Here is a 21,884-nt window from a genome sequence, read left to right as displayed (position 1 = left end):
GTCTCAAGCAGGTATTCCTAGGGGTAAACAGTTCCCAAGTGACGGTGCCACACAGCCCCGCGCATACAGCTGCACATCAGACAGTACTGTTTGCTTCTGATCACAGAAAGTAAATAAGAGCGCACTGACAAGCAATTGCAGTCACTGACCTTTAGCACTTTAACTGTTTGTGCCATTACATGTGCCTATGTCTAAATCTGCAAACGCAGCAGCACATATCATGGATGTTGCAGGCCCGGAATTTAATCCACAGAACTGAATGAAAAGTAGTAGTGGTAAAGCATTGGTCATACCAGCTGAATAGTAGTGTGTCTGCAACAACACGACCTAGATCCAAACAGTGGAATTGTACTTCTCCTAGCTGTTTTGAATAGTGCTAATACACTTCCGTTTGACTGCTTCTGAGCACTTTAAAACACTGGCACATTCTGCAAAACTAAAAACTGGCAAGGTTTAGACTTCCTCTGTAAACTCGTTTATCTGAATCATTGATTCGATTCAGCTGCTGTCGGCCATCCCCTCATCTTGTGTCCTATTTTTTGTGTTGTCTCTTCGTGTGCGCCCTGATGCCTGCAGGCTAAACAAATACATAAATTAAATAAACAGATTTAGTATTAATATTAATGCACCACAGTGTCTGTGTTGGATACCCAATCTCAGATCCGGTGTCCTATTGGTGGGATGCCTGGGCTGTCCTGTGGATGCTCTCAAACGAGTGTGTGCTTCTATTTGCAAGTTCCCAACCAAGTGAAGAGACTAGCGCATGCTCAGCAGGCAAACCTCCTTTACCTCCAGCTGTGTTTTGGGGTTCTTGTGGTTTTCTCTTGGCAGGCCCCATGAATGTCAATGCTAGGCTCTGCAGGAAATTCATCTGCATATACCACTTCTTCCCAAACTCACTGCCAGCACCGCATTTACCTCCCTGCATTACCATAAGGTAGCACGCTGAAGCCTTAAACTGTACTTTAGTGACCCATTCATTGGAACCAAGTCATTATTTTTTATTTTTTTATTATTTTTATTTTTGATTTATAAAACCTTTCTTTAACAATACAGAATAGTACAGATAAAAAAACACACATTGAATAATTCATTACAACCAGTTTATGGGTGTTGCCAATCAATAATTGCAACCAAAACTCCTCTAATGTCAAAAAATTCAATCGGAGATACAATTTGAACGCCCAGGGCAAATCTACCAAAAAAGTGTCAAGACAAGGATCGGACAACATATAATGATGTGAGCTATTGTTCCCTAAATCTTACAACGGCAACAGCTTATTTGCTCCTTTGAAAGCCCCATTCTGGGAACCCAAGGTTCTAGTGTATGCAGTTGATTCAGTATGAAAAGCATTTATATAAATAATAACTTGGGATCCTGGAAACTTCTGAGATAGGTATGGACAGTGTAGTACTTCCTAATAGTTTTGGCAAAATTCTTTTAAGGAGATAAAGGTGTGAACACCTATGCATTGCCTAACTCAGTCAAGTTCTCGACTGTATTGTTTAATTCTGCCTGGGTTTGATGACAAAAGTACTTCATCACACCCCACCTCCCACAGTGGCATATGACAGCATTCTCTAAAATAATGTAAAACAGGCAACAAACCTTTATCTAAAATCTCTTTTAAAATACAATACATAGAATTTGCCAGAGGGTTTGGTATTTTGTAGAGTATTATCAAATTCTTAGTTAATACAATGAAGCTTCTTGATTGCAGCACTAGCTCCAAACTAATGGAGTACATTTCAGAAGACTCAGGAGACCTTTCAATGCCACCCCCTCAATAACATCCAACTCTTTGTCCCCAGGGTTGTCCCCTACTTCGACACTGTATAATAAGGCTGGGAGAACCTTTTGTTTATAGAACCTCAGTATAGGGATCATCGAAAATGTACACCATTTTTGCTTGTTTTTTTCCAACTATGCCACCAATGGAGTACCTTTACTACGTAATTTCCCTATAACCTTGGCCCTACTAAAAGAGTTGGATATAGAAAACCCTTTGAAAGTTGGCAAAGTTTGGACACAACTATTGCGTAACTGTTATTAAAACACAGACTGTATTATTTGCATTTCATGTATTCCCATTTATTATTTCACTAGATGTGACAGCGCATTTCCTTGGAACAATAAGTTTTGGTTTTGAATTTACAGGAAACTAGTTTCTGCTCATCAACAAACCAGTTACCTCCAGCTAAATCCGTAGATCTTTTTGTAATGTAAGAATAGCTGTTTTAGCTGTATTTAATCTAAGGATAGTTTCTATCAACTATGCATGGTACTTAACAGACAATGTTGTCCATTCGCTTTTGCGTCCATTGGTACAAAGCCGAGGGCGAAAGCTATGAATCCAAGTTGCTTGTGTCCAATTTTTGGGGGAAGACATCTGGTTCCAGCTAACGTCTCTATTAAGTCGCTTAAATTGTCAAGGAGCCAACACGCATCCCTGCCTGAGACCTGTCTTGGTTTCTACTTCCTGGATTACCCTCCCTTCCATACCCATCCTCAGTTGCATTGAATCATCACGATGCAGAAGCATGCTCGTTTTCAAAAGACCCGCCAGCAGCCCCCAAGACCACAGTCTATTCCACAGACGATTTCTATTGATATCATTGAAGGAGGTATGAATGTCAAGAAATGCAATGTAAAGACGTGCATTTTTCATCTTCCTTAATTGACCTTTTAATAATTTCACAATAAACCTCATTTAGGGGTGTCCTACCCCCTTCGTAAAACCTGCCTGAGGTGGTGATATTCTGCCCAAGCTCTTCACCCAATATTCCAGATACTGTAGCACTATGCCAGCAAATATCGTATTATGCATCTAATAGTGCTAGGGGCCCATTTTATTTATTTATGTATTTATTTATTGCATTTAGTGGTAAATTTGACTTTTCACAAATTATTCACAAAACGGTTAAGAACAAAGACATAAATAAGCTTAAAGGAAAAAGCATACATACTTTTTCCTTTTTCATCACATTTAAATATTTCATAATTTGATAAAAACCCAATTCATTTAGTAACCTTAATATTTCCAAAGTTAAAAAAGTTTCATACCCTACAATCTCCACCAAAAGTTCTTTTGTCCAACCAGTTAATATTGCTTACAAAACATGAAAGTTACTTTATTCTCAAAGACTTAGTTGCCCAACCAACTGTCAGTAGATGTCTCAAATCCTGAGTCTGTGATTCCTCACAGAGGTTACAATACCGCGCCTGAGATAGTTCTTTTTTTTACGAATTCTCAGGATTTCTTTTGTGTGAATTAAGTCAAATGGAATATCAGGAATTCAGATCTCCATCTGGCATTTGGAAATTGACGCAGGTAAGGCAACACAAGACCCTTATGTTTGTCTGTGTTCGTAAATGTCCTAAAGAGCTCCAAATCTCTGATCTTTGCTTTGGTTAAAATCTAGTCCATTGTCATTAGGATTTTTATACATTGGTGGGATTTTCGATTAGGTCTAAATCTAATTGATCCAAGCTCCATATAAAGTGGAGCTATTGTTTGACCAAGATTGATAATTTACAGTACAATTATTAAGCCATTCAGTGTTGTTGATGAGCCCTTATGGAAATGGATCTGATGTTTTGAGAGGATACCCTTGCTCTCCGCCCAGTCCCCTAGTTCCCTCAATAATATTTGAGAGAACATTTTACTATCCACATCCAGAAGGGTGATCGGGGGATAGTTAGCAGGATCCGCCCAATCACCATTCTTATAGATGGGAATTATTATATCCCGTCTCCATGTGTCCAGAGAACATCTAGCTGTCGAAATGCCCATAAGCATTAGCTGCAGGGTTTGTGCCCATATCACTGCGTCCTTTTATTAGGATCCTATTGGTTAGCCCGTTAGGGCCAGGTACCCTCGACCTATATGCTTGGACTATCACTCCCTCAATGAACTCCAGATCAAGTATAACATACAAGAGGACTCTTTTAATGGTTCCATACTAACTGGATTGGGCTCCCTAAATACATCTCCAATATATTTAAACAGATTCTGAAACTGCATTGATCTGGAGATATACCTGATAAACCTGTTGTTGATTGATCATGGACCAAAAACTGTTAAAGTTACGTGTATTTACCGCCTCTAACATCAGTTGGCCACCGTGGACGTAACGGGCAAATCCATGTTGCTTGGACCAGTTGCTATATGCAGTGCACAACTTCTTTTTCTTATGGAGGAAGTCTGGTAAGGGAATCATTTGATGCTTAAGGGTGCAAATTGCTTTTGTAAGATCCCGTTTCTGCCCGGACGTCTCATCATCGAAGTTGTGCTAGGTGCGCACCACTTCTCCAGATCACATTCTGCAGAGTAACTCAAGACTTCCGATAGATTCTTTTTCAAAGTGGATCCTTTCCTTTTGAATTGTACAATCCTGTTTTAACTAGACTTTACACAAATACCTGTGTGTATGCCTTTCTCCGCTACCTGATTTTTTAGGATGAAAGAAGCTGATAACGGTTTCTGGTCGCTTGAGCAGAAGTCATTTATTTTGAAAGTCTCACATTGGTTGAAAAGAACTGCGGAAAGTGGCAGGTAATCAATTATTGTTCATGCAGAGCCATTCTGCCAAGTGATTGCAGGAACCAAGTCCCCATTGACAGTCCCATTCACCAACTGCTAATACCAGTCCAAGAACATTTATTCCACCTTTCACCATTTCATTTCCGAGTTCTCACCTCTCCCATATATATTCGGCAGGCAATGTGGATTTAAATCCCCAGCCAACAACAAACTATCTAGTCCATATCTGGAGTTTACCTCCATGACCAGAGTAGATAGAATGTCCATGTTCGAAGATAAGCTAGAACACACAGGGTTCCAATAGAGGTAAAAAATCACCACTGATTTTGTTATGTTACCCCTCTCAGAGACACCCTTGCAACCATAATTCCTTGCACCTCTGCATTAATCAGTTGTAGATGTAGCATGAGTGAATTAGGGGCTGCTGTCAACAATCTGCCCAATAGCATAGCCCAATTAGGACGTATAGCCAGTTGTTCTATGATTATAAAACCGTCTAACATGCTACGTACTTGCTTTGCAGAAAGGTTTCTTGAAAGAGAATCAGGTCATGGGTACCAAAAATAAAATCACTCATTGCTAAAAGAACTAGAGCCCATGTGTTCCAGCATATAAAGTTCATCCGTTCATTCACTATAGCTGATCCTCCCCCTCACTTAACTTCTCAAATATCTATGTCAAGATATATGGCAATAGGGACCAGTGTTGTTATCTTCTAAGTTTCGCCCTCACTCCCAGCACTGGAACTCTTGGGGTCACTTTCATCTCTAACATTTGAGTTGGTACCATTTGTGCCAACCTCTGATGCATTACTCAATTTTGTGAGGTGACGATCTGGCAGGGTAGCAATGATCTCTATCCCCAATTTTCTAAACTCGGCAACGGGGTTCAACATTGCCTTGGCACCCAACCTAATCTTTAGAGCTACTTCTACTGTGTGAGTAGAGTCTTCATAGGGAAAACATATATATTCAATGTCATGAGAAGAAAACAGAAATAAATCGGGAATTTCCCTCATCATTGATATGATATTTTATTTATATCACGCTCGTACACAAGTGTTTCAGAGCGTGAAACACTTGACAATGTAGTTCCCCGATTTAACACCTTGTGACCATCTTTTAGGTTCAATTGTCTTTGCCAAATTTTGGGTACTGCAAAGGGATTCAGGATATCTGTCTTCAACTCTATAATTTAATGGAGATTCCCATTGTCCCTTTTTCTTGTAAATAGAGACTATAAAGCTTTTATGCCATGAGCTAGGCAGTCTTCCCTCTCTTTATATTTTTTCAAACAATGGGCATAGAATACTAGCCCAATACTGGGGATCAACTTTCAATATTAAAATTCAAAGGGCTGTCTGGACTGCCACCTCTGGAAGATGTGCATAGTTTAATCCTTTTCTCTATAATCTTGTCTGTAATAATATCGTCCCAACCTACAAGATCATGTATCTGAAGATTAGCTTCATCGCCGGGTGATAGCCAAACGTCTCGTTGAGGAAAGCAACTCACACATCTTCCGGAATAGGATCGGTTTGAAGCTTTCTCTGCCTCTTCTCATTAAAATGTGCACACTCCCAAAAGGACTTGGAATTCAATATGGAAATCATTTTTTGACTGTTTGCATTGCACATATGTGCTCTTTGTATAATTATCAATTTTTGTAATCTTGATGTTGGTGCCTTACCTAGTCTTAATATGAAGATTTTAATAATTGGGAATATACCCCAAGGGATCTAATATCGAGCCAGAGCTCTCTTTGCATTTTCATAACCTTGTAATCAAAGGAATGCCTATTACTAATAAATTGCTCGGGAGCTGATTTCCCTCTCGGTACTGAAATGTGTGAGAATGGATTTAAATATGTGTCATTGCTGTCTATAATAGATATTCTACTGCACTTGAATTTTGACTCCAAGTTTGTAAGCCCCCCCTCGACTATCAATGACAGAGCTACAAGATTATGTGACAGCTTCAAAAAAACAATGGTTGCTCCTCTTTGAATCTATCACTTCTAGAGTTTCCACCAATGAAGCAAAATCGTTAGATGAAAAAAATAGATTTTAATTAAAAGATCCCTTATTCCATGTGGAATTAGAGGGTATGTCTCCTTTCACATTACCATTTAAGATTTGAATAGCCTAACATTCCATCAGCCTCATTCAGGCATCTCCTCTAATTAATATATTATTGTCTACCAACACAATTACACTTTTTATGTGGGAAACCTTTTCATCACTACAAGTACAGTTTAGATCTCCTGGTATCAACACTGTGTCTGATGATGTTTCATTGCACAGCCTAGTTAGCAGGTCCTACAGAGTCTTAAACAAAGCCTCCTTGTCAACGCTCACTGAGTTACAATAAATATTATTCAACCTAATTTGTTGACCATACCCCTTTAAACCAACAGCTAGGATTGCCTCACTATAGGTCTCTCATTCTTTCGTGAAGAAACCCCATTTATATGCCCTTTAGAAAACAGGAGTGACCCTTAAGCTCCTTTTTAGCAGGTTTGAGAGAAATGGAGTATCCATCTAGTATAGGTTTTGTGGACAACCAGACCTGTTGTAGCATAAAAATGTTATAGTCTGTTATATTTAGGTGAGCATTGAATTGAATTGAAAGGATATTTTATTTATATTGTGCTCGTACACAGGTGTTTCAGAGCATGACAAGGCAAGGGAGGAGAACAGAGGAGAACCAAAAAAATAAATTAAATAAAAACAACAATCTTACTAGGCCCAGTGACAAAGAGAACGTGCAAGTGAATGGGAGAGAGGGAGGGGAAAGTGCATGGAAGGGGGAGAAGTGGAAAGTGCAGAGAAAAGGAGAAACAGAATAAATAATAATAAAATAAATAAATAAGAGGCAACAGTGGTAGTGCAGCCAGCAAGTGGCAAGTGCTAGGTTTAAGGCAGCAGACAGGGTAAGTCTGATAAATGCAGGAAGAACAAAGTGGGGAATTTATGGGTACAGATACAGACCCCAGTGCAAGGGGTGGCCTGGGGCAGTGCGGGAGGGCGGCAGGGTGAGCATGTACCTGGGCCTGGAGGAACAGAGGGGGGCCAGGTTCACAGTGCCAAGAGAAAACAAATCAGCAGGGGAGAGTGGGCGCAAAGGTAGAAGCAAAGAGGGTGGTCTTAAGGTGCTTCCGGAACCGGAGATGGTTCTCCTCGAGTTTTAGAGTGGAAGGGAAGCTGTTCCAGAGGGAGGCCCCAGCTGCAGACAGTGATCTACCCCCAGCTCGTTGTTGGCAAGGAAGCTATTACAACCCCGGGAATTCCAGCTAATCAACGTTACATCAAAGTTTCAAATGATCAAACAATTTGCCAATGGTACGAGAAAATGATTTAGGTAACCAACTCCAATTTGTCATCCCCCGTCGTTGGCAACTATTTGGGGTTAGACCACTGGATTTTTTCTTATAGCATGTGCATTCACACTACATGAAAGAGGGCCCGGAATTGTATGTGAAGATGTGACCTGGCCGTAGATGGAACCGCTGCCCTTCATCCTTGGGCCCACTACTGGTTGATTTCAGCCAGGATTTTCCTGCACAACCTCCTTGTAGGGAAACATTTCAATTCCTAGTGTTAAGAAAACTTCAGTTATCTCCATAATTAAGTAAAAAACAGTCCTTGAGTTCATGTGCACTACAACCTTATGAGTCCTTTCTGCTAAAAAGTCCACCTCGTCAATATTGGACAAGGCCAAGGTTTGCAGGGCTGGAGCCATTGAAAATAAAGATAATACAGCAGAGCATTCCAAGGCATAGTCCTCTTCTTTTCTGAACATTTTTCAACTAAAATACTTGTTTTGGCAGAGCTACCAAATTGATTCCCCTTTCTAGACAACAGGCCTGTGGTCGCCTTCATATCCCTTTTGGCCTCTTGGGCAATACCCCCCTTTAGTATCATGTCGGCTGTTTGGTCAACATTAGGACTGAATATTTTACTGCCGTCTACTACGATTTCGTCCCTATGTTATTCTTCTCCCATATCAAGCTCAATCAATTCCAGCTCTGAACAATTAGAAATGTTTCTAGGGGACTCCTTCTTCTTATTTTATAACTTCTGAGGAAAATTACAATCAATTGGCTAATTTGGTCATCTGGTATAATAACGGTTTCCACTTGAGCTCATTGACTGAGTTTAGGTTTTTTTTTTCTGACCCTTTAGTTTAAGAGTTTTTGTTGCAGTCGTATCCACACCAGTGGTTCCTCAAGAATTTTCAAGAGGAAGACTGTGCAGCCTTTTGATTTTTTTTCTTCTTAGATTTCTTTGTCCTGAGTTTGTATTTGTGGCATAGTCTTAGATTTGTATTTATTTGGTATGACTTCACAAACATCCTCGTGGAAGAAGCAAGCGGTGCTGCCACTGTTTTTTCACACTCCTCTTCCAGAACTTCCACTAAGTCCTCTAAAAGGGACAAGTCCATACTGTTATCACTACTGACTGCTCAATACATGCCAGGACCATTATTATTTGCATGACCTTCGCCCGGATCTTTCAGAGACTCTAGAGGGTGCACACAGTTAATCCATCTATTGATATGCTCTTTATCGGGGCTAGATTTTGATGCAATTCAACTTTAATTTGGTCATATAGCTGTACTAGAGATTGTAAGACCAGATATATGGCAGGTAACAAACTGTTTTCCAACGTTGAAAGAGGGTACAATGGGTAAAAAGTAGATACATTTGAGTAATTTCTTATGGAGACGCTATTTTGTTCACCTGACTGCCCCTGTAGTGACTGACCCATTTGGAGTGGTGGCATACCATTAACTTGCACCTGTGCAAAGGAAGAGAGTCGAGGCGACTTTGACATTGATCTCTTTTTGCGAGACGCGTCGTCCAACTCGGCCAAGGCTCTACCCTCAGGTACAAATGACTCCCCAATATTTTCACGTGACTACTGCACAGCCACAGCTGATATCGGCACAGTTAACATGGCTGGAAAGTAACTTGTTATTTTCCTCACGCAGTCATAGATTTAATTTTAACTGACTGCTCTCTTTCAGACCTCCTAGGTGTTGATTGGGGTCCTTCTGAGCCAGAGTATATAGTTACAAATTCCATTGGTGGCTGCATTGAAATCTTGTCAGTCTGCCCCATATTCTTTGCAGCATCAGAAAGAAATCACTGTGACTCGGAAAGATGTCCTCCAGTACTTCTGGGTCAGTCGACCACAGCGTACTCCTCAGATTGTAGCGGGGCTTGTATCCTGTCTTTTTTGCATTTTTTAAAAATCAAACAAATACTGTTTCCCAAGCGACACTCCAAGATTTACTGTAGAGCTGGAGGGCTTTAATACGTCTCCAGCCTCACCCCCCCACTCCCCAAGTGCAAATTGCACTTGTCGCACTTAGCTTGTGCTACGCATGCAGTGTGCCTCCTGTGGTGTTTTAACTTCCCCTGCTGTGTTGCCACAATAAAGGTTGTCCATAAACTTGGACTAGCAAGCAAAAACATCCTGCCAACTGCACTTATCACACTTGGCTCATGCTTTTGGATAATTGTCCAACAAAATCTTGAGTGATGAATGACCTTCTGCGTGACTACTAGTGTGCATTCTATTCCACCTGCACTGTTACATCGAACCCCGTAGAACAGGCTTAGGGAAGTGTTGCTTCTGATTAGAAATCTGGACAAGGTATCTGCAGTAATCATTTGTCTACTCGTAGGGCATATATGTACTTTAAAAAAGTGTTTTCTTCATCCCTGAGGATGAGTATGCTAAAATGAGGGGTTTGGTGCACAATAAACTCTGTGCTCCACTAAAGGCATGTGAATACCAGGATAAAACACATTTGTGCCGTCGAATTGTGGGCCATATAAAGATGAAGCGGGCACTGAAATGGTTTAATACTGTTGGACCAGCTCCTTTGAAACAGTAAAACATGTCATCCTCATCACTGGTCTGAGCTCGCTCAGCAATTTATTCTGGAAAACTGCATTTAGCCAATAATGCTGCCATCCCTATGATACCAACCCCAGTTAATCTCATGTGAAGTCTAATAAGGAGCTGCTTAGTCACCAGTATCTTTAATGTGTGCATGTCACAACTTTTCAATTTTTTATGGAATTGCTCCTTCATGTATGCTGATGATACTTCAAAATCCAATTAGATTGATGTCAATAGAACCTGATGGCCAGCTTTTTCCAGCAACATCAAATAGAGATGGGCCATGCTCATGGACCCATCAAAATGTTCTATCACCATAGCCCCTCATCTGTGACAACTAAAGGGCCATCTTCCTACTCATACTTAAGCCTAACAGGTTGACTGTGGTCCTGGATATGATAGTGTTTCACATTGACTGCTGCAATGTCATCCATGTTGGGTCAAATACCTGCACAAGTTACAGAGAGACAAACACCATGCAGCCTGACTCATATTTGGCACACGAAAGGCTAATCCTTAAAACGCAGAGAATATTTTATATATATCAACCGTTTGCCAAACTCTGAGTGCCTTCCAAGATCTCCCCCAAATGATTAGGTCATCGGACCAGTGTATTCACTCCGAACCATCCATCTATCCTCCTAGGTTTGTTACCCTAAACCTGTACTATATCCAATGGTCAATCTACAAGCATATTGGAGGAAGATAATTCTATTTCCAAGGCCCCAATATAGGGAATCTCCTTCCCATCCAACTCTGCCTTAAAATAGTAGTTTTGGATTTCAGAAGGGAAAGCAGATGTTGGAGAGCACCTGCCCATGTTGTAATGTCAACTCTGGCTAGTGCCCCATGAATATGTATTATTATTATTATTATTATTACTATTATTATTATTACTATTATTATTATTATTATTATTATTATTATTATTATTATTATTATTATTATTATTATTATTATCAGTAGTGGTAGTAGTGTAAGGGTTTTTATTAAAGGGGAATAAATCACTCTCTCAGGACAGGTGGGGAGTGTTTGTGGACCTAGGTGTGAGAGAGAAGCCCTTCCTTGAAGACAAGGGCCGTGAGCTCCTTCCTCATATGTAGACGTGAAGGGGCAAGCCTTGTTTTGACAATTAGAAGGTTCCAGATTCTGGGGGCCTACACAGAGAAGGCCTGTCTTCTTGATCTTTCCTTCCTGCACTGGTAAAGTTCAGGTCTGAACATGTCCTTACTTCTGGTGGATCGTAGGCCTCCGGAGATGCCCAGCTTATCAATGAGTTAGCTTGGGGACTTGAGGGTGATGGCCTTGCAGATTATGCAGCAGGATTGAAGGTGATGCTTTCTTGCAGAAGGAACTAGTGTAGTTTGATGAGGGTCGGGGTGATTTAGTCAAAGTTGCAGAGTCATGAGGAGTAATGCTGCAGCATGTAGGACACATCTCAGGGATGCCAGGGTGGTCACCAGAAGGTCTTCAAGAAAGACATTGCTACCATCCAGGAGCAAGAAGACCAAGGCTTGGACAGCAGATCTGAAGTTGTTTGCTGGAACTGATTTTCTGCAGGAGGGAAAGTTGGTACCAAGCCATTTGTGTCTTCTTGCTATATGCTGCTTGAGGGAGAGTCGTTTGTCAATGTTGAACCCACAAGATTTGGCACAGGTGGTCAGCTGAGAACTGAGGCCCTCAAGGTCCATAGCATTGAGTCAGGTCTGAATTCCAGAGCGTTCAGTGCGTGATCACAAGTAGGGATTAGGTTTTGAAGCGGTTGAACTGCATTGCCCAATGAGGAAATTAATACACCTTATGATTTAGCAAACCAGTAGTCAGTATATCACTATTGACAAGGCATGCAGAGGTGGATAACATTCATGATGAGATTTCTATAAGCAATGCATGTTTCCCAACCACCTGAAATGCAGACAAAGCAAAGCTAGCAGTTTCAACCTAACTATCTTAATCTGGTGCATCACCAGCTTGGCTTACAAAGCTGTGCATTGTGGCTGGTGATCATATAGTTACAAGTAGTGGTAAAATAAAACACAATAATATCCACCTCTGGGTTAGGGTTACTTCGTCATTTTCATATATGATAGGAATATATTACACCGTTTTACACCACACCCATCTGTATCATTGGAAGGTGCGCGTGCAGTAGTTGACTGACAGAGCAATTCATAAAGTACATCACAAGGTAACATATAAAACCACAAAGCCCTAATAATGAGTAGTGAACATACAGTGTGAGTGAGTGTGTGCATGAATGAGTAAGAAGACATGAATAGCATTGGACTGAGCAATTAATCATCTTTGAGACACTAATGGGTCACCAGGACCAGCAAGTGCCTTTTGCTTTTTTTGAAGCCATGTGGTTTGCCTACTTCTGGATTCTGTCAAAAAATGTGTTCCATAGTAAGATTCCCTGAATGCTGTAATGTGTATGTTTTCTGGTTTGGTGGATGTAGAGTCCATTTTGATTGGTCGACAGAGCCTCAGGACCATGCAGGGGGTTAGTGTTTTATTTTTATTTAGGGACATTTCCATGGATGTGTGTGTTTGCGAGACAGAGGGATGCAAATGTTACTCAGGCATTCATGGTAGGCCAGAGACCTTGTTCAGGAAATTAGTGATTCTATACTGGATATTATTTTTCATCCAGAAATGCAGCTGTCACTTTCTAGACAACTTGTAAGTGTGAGATGCTTTAATTTCCGTAAGAAGTGGCAGAGGAACTATATATAGTAGCTAGTCCTTGATTTCCCTTCTGTGAAACGGTGGGAATGGAAGAGTGCATACAGAGGAAAGGATGGAGCAAATGATGGAAAGTACACATCTGATAAGTCAGCCAATTGTGAGCTAATTGTGACACCCCCCACCCCTAGAACTTTCGGTTTAGAACTGACATTAGATCTTGTCTTGGGATGAGATCCTGTCCCTGTTGGATAGTCAGTCATGGGAAGAGAAAATGCAATGGGAGGACACAGGATAGGGAGGAGAGCATGTCATAGGGCAACTCTGTCGTAATCCGGGTGATGAATTCAAGGATGATTGGTGATAAGGCTGGGGTTGTGTAAGTGATAACACAATTGATTTAAAAATAGACTTGACTTTGCATGGGCTGCCAATTGTTAGATACAAAACTCAATGTGTAAGTGATGCGAATTAGACATGAAATAGGAGAAACATTCAGGTGACTTCAGGCCAACAAAGAGACATGGCAAAAATATCAGTCAGGAAAACACAGTGCTGGAGATAAGGCAGAAAATGTAATTTACCTTTTACTGTCACTGCTGGCACATGATCACAGTCAGTCTCTTTCATATTATGTTTTGTATCCAGCTAAGATGTGTATCTATCAGCTCTGAAAAAGATTTGCAAAACCAATTTTAAAAAGAAATTTAAGTTTTGACCTGTTTATCATGAGCTTGAGACAATGAATTCTGAGACTTTGTAAAATGGCTAAAGGGAAGCTTCATTAATTCTGTCATGGAATGTGGTGGGGTGGAAAATAAGAGTGGGTATATACAGTTGCACTATGTTACCCTGCATTACATCATATGTTTCCAGAAAACTTGGAGAATAACTAGTTATTACCGAAATGGATCTCCATCATTCAATATCCCAACCATTCCCACAAATAAGGGTAGAATGGTTGGTGGACTTTGGGTGGGATTAGAAGGTTAAAAGAGCACATAATATCTCCCCCACTCTTACCTTGGCTTTTTTCAGTGAGGGAAAATGTTACCCATATTGTTTTGGTAAATGTATACAATAGCCATGCTACTATGCTAATCTCAAAGCAGACTTACGGGACCTTTTGAGAGAGATGGAATTAAGTTTTCCCAATCATTTATCCAAGAAGAATTCCTTGACACTCATCGCATTTGATTTTAATGTGAAAATCGGGTTTAGGAATGTGAAAAAAGAGATATTTTATAAAATGAGATATGAGGTATCCCTGATCTGGTCATTTTAGACAGTTGAAATGACAATATGGGAGAGGCATTACTTTGCTTTGAAAGAAGGCAAATGATTTGAATAATGAACAGATTAAGCCATTCTGATTACCCGGATAACTAGAGTTCTAGAGAATGGAGAAAAGCTCTATCATTGAAGCTACCTCGATTGACAGTTTTACTTGATGGCTGGTCAAAGATATGGAAGTTGCAACTACAGTGAGGAGTGACTATGATCTATTGAGGCTATACATATTTTGCTTAGCTGGATGAACATCACAATCATGTTGAGCTTTCGAATGTTGGTAGAAGAGTGTAATGGCATGCAAATGATTCAGAGCTAATAACAGGACAAGCTATGGCCCTGACTCAGGCAAAAAATAACTCTCTGTTTTAAAAATGGTACTCCGAGATGAAAATTAATTGAAGGTTACAACCCACTAGAAGAGGAGGTTCTTGAAGTTCTTTCACACACTATAGGCAACATGAAATCTTAAAAGGAAAAAGTTTACTGTGGTTAAATGAAGTACCTAAAGGAAGGTGAAATCAGAAATGTTATCCTTTGTTAAAGAAATGAAAAATGATAATTTGACCTTACACAAGTAAAGCAACATTGCAATCTTTTGATTCCCAATGGAAATAGAGAGAGAGAATTTATAGGAACTGGATGGATCTCAAAAGTTGTGGATGATTTGAGATCATACTGGACAATACTCTCTAATGGAAAGAAGCCACTGTCTTGATGATTTCTCCAGATAGGTGGGATAACAATTGTTCTAATCTGTACAACCCCCAACAGTTGGAGGAAGATCATCCTTTTGATCAGTGTAGCCTGAAAAGCCTTCCAAGATTGGCGTAGGAGTTGTCCATGGATTTAATGGAATATTATATGATGGATTAAAAAACAGGAAAACACATCAGACCATGGCTAGATTCCTGTTAACTTATATAGATCAGACATAGGGATAGTGGATCCCCTTCTTTTGAAGATAATGAGAGCATTCTTTATTTCTCAAGCAATATCTGAGACGTGGTCAAAGGTCATTCATTATCTGCAACCATATATAAAAAAATCTTGGAGAAGTATTTACTTGGCCACTTGAGTAGTGTAGGGGGATACATATGATACAATGAACAAGTTTGGCTTTGGAGAAATTTTAGGCATATGCCTGATATTTTCAAATAAATTTAAGCGGACTCATCATATAGAAAAATATGTATCTCCGTTGCTACAGGCAGCAGGTTCAATTTAGTCAGAAGAAAATCACCAAAGTCACAGTTTTTTCAATAGTAAAAGATCTGTGTATTTACAAATACTGTAGAACTGTCATTTATAGAAGTGGGTTTTGGGGTTGGAAAAAAGACTTGGTTTAGAAAAGGCAGCAAGAACATTTACAAAAAAATCTTGTGACTGCTAGTGCCATGCCAAAGGAATTTCTTTTCCTAGAATTGTGCATGGAAGACATTATATTGGGCCCTTTTAAGTTTGGGTATGCCAAAAAGGTCAAACCCAGAGGTAGAGCTGTATAAGTCCATAATTAAGAAACTTCTCAAAAAACATTCTAGCAAGACTATTCCATGGAAACAATTAATTAAAAAGTGTCTACAAAATGTATGATCTTAACAAGTATATAGAAGCTGGAGGCATCCACATGTTTTATTTGAATAAACGATAAGTCAGTAAATACAAATCTTGACAATGCACGTCAATTGCTCACACTATAACATTTTTACCCTTACTCAACAGGTCGTTCAAAGAGTTGAATTTGGACGAAATGGAGAATAAGAAAGTGGCCTTTTGTATCTACTTTTGAGTAGAGATTCATTTTTTAACAAGGGCATTAGCCCAAGACTCTTGCTAAAGTAGATTTACTGACCTTTTCAAATTGGCAATTAAGAGAGCAACAGAAAACTCTTACCAAATATAATTGTGGCTGCCCAAAACAAAGCAACAGTACTTTTGTCTAAAAAACACTACCATCCATATAAAATTTATAACAAAGTGTTTCCATCTCAGATGCTCACAAATGATGTAGCAGAATTGTTCAACAAAGAATTGGGCCAAACATCATTAGCCAAAAATGTTGCTCCTAAACTAAACTGACCCATGATCAAAATAATAATCAAAATAAGCAATGGCCTTATATCATGAATTATTTTCTACCTATTTCAGAGACTGAGCTTGTTGGGATGGTCAACAAGATGCACGCCTCCGCCCGGCTCTGTGCTCCTCCCCCTCTGCATTAGCGTTAAAGAGCAAATTCACAGCCTTACACCAATTCTATTCCTCATCTGAGAGATATCCTTTCAGCGTGAGCTGCCCAGAAACATTTTGACAGGGGGCGCAGTGCGACTCGACCGCCGACCATCGACTCCTCTTACCTCGACTATGCAGTACCTCAGTTTCAGTTACTTTTTTCTGCATGCTCACCACGCTGTCTTTCGTGAGGAGCTGGAACTTGTCCATTATATGCAACTGAAGTAATAGATGGTTTGTTATTAATAAAACACGTTTTTGTTAGTTTTACAAATTTGTTTCTATGATTGCATACATCTTTACTGTAATGTTTATGGAATGGCAATAGAATTGTTCATGTACTTTTATGGACAATGCATGTGAGTAAAGTAATTGAATCATTGACCTGTTCGTCTATAGGCCTTGTGTTGCTGTCATTATCGCTGGATTTAGAGCTCTATATACATTTGTAGATAATTCGTGTGCAAGAAAGAAGTCAAACTTTGACCCATGGTATGCATGTTTAGTACTAGGTTAGATTTGTGCTAAGAATCAATACTGTGATAGGAATAGATAAGAGAATGAGCAGTGAGTTCTCCTCCTACAACGAAGCACATCCAGGGAATATACTACTTGCATTAATAACCAGTTATGACCATGGTATGCATTACAGCACATCAGTAAGAACAACATCTGCTGATGTACCTGATTCCCACATTAATTCCTAATAGAAACAACCATTCAGATAGCGCTTCATTCCAGGTTCCTTCCCCTTCGAAGGGCTGCAACAACACCTGTTATTATTACCCAATATTTAATTGTGCCCGCTTCTTCAATAGACGAAGGGCTGAGTGCGTACTGACGGGCTTTTGAACTTTTGAGGTTGGCACCATGTCAGCAGATTCGAGTGCTTTCCCTGCGTAGTAATTGGCCGAGACATGCTCATGAAGCAAGCAGAAGAAGGCCTTGAAACACTTGTGTATAGGCGCGTTCTAAATGCCATAACATATCATATCAAGAGTTCAGGCTCATGCTGTGCAGGGGGGACAGTAGACTGCTACAGCACACCAGGTACATTCTCTTTTGGGCATAACCTTTCTGATAAACATGACCATGTATGTTTGATTTGCACTATAGCGCTTCCCACAACCAATAGGCTTTTTTAAGCCCTTTCGTGGGAAAAAGAATGGGATTATGGAGGAACAGAAAGGAGATAGGAGGAGGAAAGGGGCATGTGCCAGCTCTAGGGTGGTTTGTCTGATTGGAGCTTAATTGGCCCCTCAAGCTATGTCAAAGTACCACAGGGGAGAAGGAGAGAGGTAGATAGGTAAGGAAGGGCAGGTGAGTGTGTGTGGAAGAAAACAAGAGTCAGGATTGAGGTCTCAGGGGAAGTAAACATGACAATATCAACCTCACTATATGTCAAGCTGATTGGCCCGAGAGGACCGCGTACCTGTAGTCTTGGTGGTTGGTCTCGCAGAGGTCGCCAGTCTGGAGTCCAGGAACTGATGAGATAGCGGCACGAGGAATCAGCCTCTCCACCACCCAAAGGAGGAACTGGGTGAAGGATGGACCAACCCCCAATGTCACAAAGGCACTCTCCCAGGTAAGCGTGACAAGAGGATGTAGGCTCAGATGGAGGGAACCATAGTCCAGGTAGAGCTTGTTGTCCAGACCATGAATCTTCCAAGAACCTCAGTGCAGCGACAGTTGATAGATAGACCAGTGTAGCAGAAAGGTATTCGTAGTAGGCAAAGGAGCTTGGCTGGTGCAGATAGTTCCAATGGTACACAGGATGAGATTCGGAGTCAGGCAAGACAGGAAAGAGTGAGGACAGTTGGAACTAGTTGTCTGGCCAATTAGAGAACTGTAGGAACGTGCCCAAGATGGAACAGGGGGAATGCAGGCTAGTGTGGGATAAGTCCCCTCTACACAATGATGACTCAGGACAGAACTCCGGAATGGGCTGAGGGAAGACTGACCCAGGGCAGAACCTAGGTAGTAGCTGGAGGCTGGCTGGCCCAGGGCCGAACCCAGGTGAGGATTGAAGGCAGGCAGGCCCAGGACAGGACCCGGATAAGAACTGGAGTCAGGCTGGCCCAGGGCAGGCCACAGGTAAGGACTGGAGGCAGGCAGGCCCAGGACAGGCCACAGGTAAGGCTGGAGGCAGGCCCAGGACAGGCCACAGGTAAGGCTGGAGGCAGGCAGGCCCAGGACAGGCCACAGGTAAGGCTGGAGGCAAGCAGGTAGGCCCAGGACAGGCCACAGGTAAGGCTGGAGGCAGGTAGGCCCAGGACAGGCCACAGGTAAGGCTGGAGGCAGGTAGGCCCAGGACAGGCCACAGGTAAGGCTGGAGGCAGGTAGGCCTAGGACAGGCCACAGGTAAGGCTGGAGGCAGGTAGGCCCAGGACAGGCCACAGGTAAGGCTGGAGGCAGGTAGGCCCAGGACAGGCCACAGGTAAGGCTGGGCAGGAACAACGAGGAAAGTGAAGCGAACCGCGTTGAGACGCGGCCCGCTTTGACTCGCGGCCTCTTTTATGGGCCGCCGGCGCCCGAGAGGCCTGGAACGCAAACCGTTCCGTTTCCGGGCGCCGGCGAACCCAGAACGAGGCTTGGAAGGCAAGCCCCCACGGCGCATGCGCGGAACCGAGAGAGAGGACCTCCGCGCATGCGCCGAAGGCTGCCGGCCCTGTAATCCGTTGCTCCCCTCCCGGCGAGTCCCCAGACGCGAACGCGCGGGTAGACTCGCCAGGAGGAAATGGGAGCGGCAGACCCCAGTCTCCCGCGTGACATGACACTATGCCCCCTCCCAGGAAGACCCGGGGCCCCAGGCTTCCAGGGAAACCGTACGTAGAACTCACGTATCAGCCGGGGAGCATGCACGTGCTGGCGCGGTTCCCAGGTACGATCACAGGCCGGGTACCCCTTCCAGTCAACCAAATAGTGGAGCACCCCTCTACGGTACCGGGCATCACAGATCTCGTGTACCTCAAACTCAGGGACCCCCTGTACCAAAACAGAGGCCGGACGAGGAGAGGTGCGGCCATAATCATCGACCACATAGGGTTTTAACAGGGACACGTGAAAAACGGGATGTACACGCCAGGAAGAGGGTAGGTGAAGACGGAAGGCTACAGAGGACAACCGTTTGGTGATAACAAAGGGTCCCAAATATCGAGGGGCCAGTTTGACGGGCAGATTGCGGAGAGGCAGGTTCTTTGAGGACAACCACACCTTGTCGCCCTCCTGGAAATTAGGTTATGCACTCCTCTTCCTGTCTGCCTGTCTCTTCATCCGATCCTTGGCTTCACTTAAGATCTTGTGTGCAAGTTCTTGCTGTTCCCGGATGTGTAAGACCAGACCATCAGCAGAGGGAACAGTACTAGATGGAACTGGTTGAAAAGGCATTAACCGAGGATGTAGACCAGTGGAACAGAAGAATGGGCTGACTCCAATGGAGGCATGAACAGTGTTGTTGTAGGATACTTTGGCCAGATCTAGCCCACCTTTCCAATTAGACTGTGTGGCATTGGCAAAACAGCGGAGGTACCCCTCCAAAGTCTGATTGGTCCTTTCGGTTAGCCCATTTGTCTGTGGGTGATAGCCTGAGCTTAGAGCTCTATGTATTCCCAGATGACCACACACCTGTCTCCAAAATGATGAAAGGAACTGGGTACCTCTATCCGATATGATTTTCTCCGGTAGGCCGTGCAACCGGTAGATGTCGTGCAGAAACGCTGAAGCCATTTGAGTAGCTGTAGGGATTTTCCGGAATGGGATGAAATGGGCCAGTTTGGTGAAGCTGTCCACAACCACCATTATACAGGTGTACCCTTCAGATGGAGGCAAATCCACAATGAAATCGGTGGCGATGGTATGCCATGGATAGGGAGCCACTTCGGTGGGCATTAACAAACCCAATGGTCGTCTTCTGGGAACCTTGCACTGGGCACATATTGGACAGCTGTCAATGTACTTCTGGACCTCGGTCGCCCAACCAGGCCACCAGAACTGTCGGGATATCAACTCTCGAGTGGCTCTGACCCCGCGATGTCCTCCTATGGGTGAATCATGGAATCCATGTAGAATGCCCCTTCTAATGGCTCCTCTGGGTATGTAGAGTCTTCTTTGAAAAAACAACAGTCCGTCTCGTTCTGATACTAGTTGCCGACTAAGAAGGGACGTTCTTTCTGGATCCGACCGAGTGGCTTCCGCGATGGACTTAAGGTGAGAGGACAAGGCCAGCAGAAAATGGCGAGGAGAAATCAGTGGCTGTTCTGGACAGGGCGTCCCATCTACGTTTTCCAGGGACCTGGAAAGCGCATCCGCTTTCGTATTGGAGGTTCCCGGGATATAAGTAACATGGAACTCAAACGGAGAGAAGAAGAAGGCCCACCGGGCTTGACGAGGAGTCCGACATTGCAGAGAGCGAAGATATTGCAGATTGCGATGGTCTGTCCGCACCTCCACAGAAAAGCGTGCTCCGAGGAGAAAATGTCTCCATTCCTCGAATGCGGTCTTGATGGCTAACAGTTCCCTTTCAATCACCGCGTAGTTTCGTTCGCTGGGACTCAACTTGCGAGAATAATAGGCTACTGGATGTTCTACCAACGTGATAGGATCTTTCTGAAGAAGGACTGCCCCTACAGCAAAGCTGGAAGCATCGGCCTCCACTATGTAAGGCAACTCTTCCTGGGGATGGCGCAGGATCGGGGCAGCCATAAAGGCCGACTTCAATACGTCGAAAGCCCGGGAAGCCACGAGATCCCATTCGAACGTGATCTTGCTGCTGGTTAGCCTGGTGAGGGGCGCCGAGATCTGTGAGAACTGTGGGATAAAGCGCCTGTAAAAGTTTGCGAATCCCAGGAAGCGTTGGAGAGCCTTGATATCGTGTGGATGTCTCCATTCTTGTATGGCTCGCACCTTCTTGGGATCCATCCCAATGCCTTCTTGATTGATAACAAATCCCAAGAATTCAATGCTGGGTTGGTGAAAGCTACATTTCTCCGCTTTGGCGAACAGGTTATTGACGGACAGCCGATGAAGGACCTCACGAACATGTTCCACATGCTCGTCTAAGGATTTAGAGAATATCAATATGTCGTCCAGATAAACCCAAACGGATAATCCTAACAGGTCACCAAAGATGTAGTCCATGAATCGTTGAAAAACAGCGGGAGCATTACATAGGCCGAAAGGCATAACCCTGTATTCAAAATGCCCAAAAGATGTCTTGAAAGCTG

At 42.6% G+C, this 21,884-nt stretch overlaps 1 protein-coding gene across 3 annotated transcripts in view; it reads right to left on the bottom strand.

Annotated features, from left to right (window-relative positions):
• Positions 1–21,884, bottom strand: part of NFATC2 (nuclear factor of activated T cells 2) — a 477,760-nt gene that overhangs the window by 32,211 nt on the left and 423,665 nt on the right. The window contains exon 10 of one of the 3 annotated variants that reach the window (XM_069651156.1): positions 13,725–13,810. The exons of the other annotated variants lie outside the window; for them this stretch is intronic. Within the exon in view, the coding sequence (XP_069507257.1) occupies positions 13,767–13,810 (44 nt within the window). The 3' untranslated portion in view covers positions 13,725–13,766. The remainder of the gene's footprint in view (positions 1–13,724; positions 13,811–21,884) is intronic. 3 annotated transcript variants of the gene reach the window in all.

The sequence above is a fragment of the Ambystoma mexicanum genome, chromosome 3p (genome assembly GCF_040938575.1).
Source record: "Ambystoma mexicanum isolate Mex_15411 chromosome 3p, UKY_AmexF1_1, whole genome shotgun sequence".
In the NCBI taxonomy this organism is placed as follows: Eukaryota; Metazoa; Chordata; class Amphibia; order Caudata; family Ambystomatidae; genus Ambystoma; species Ambystoma mexicanum.
The sequence above is the reverse complement of the archived record's forward strand: the minus strand, read 5'-3'. Positions and strand labels throughout refer to the sequence as shown.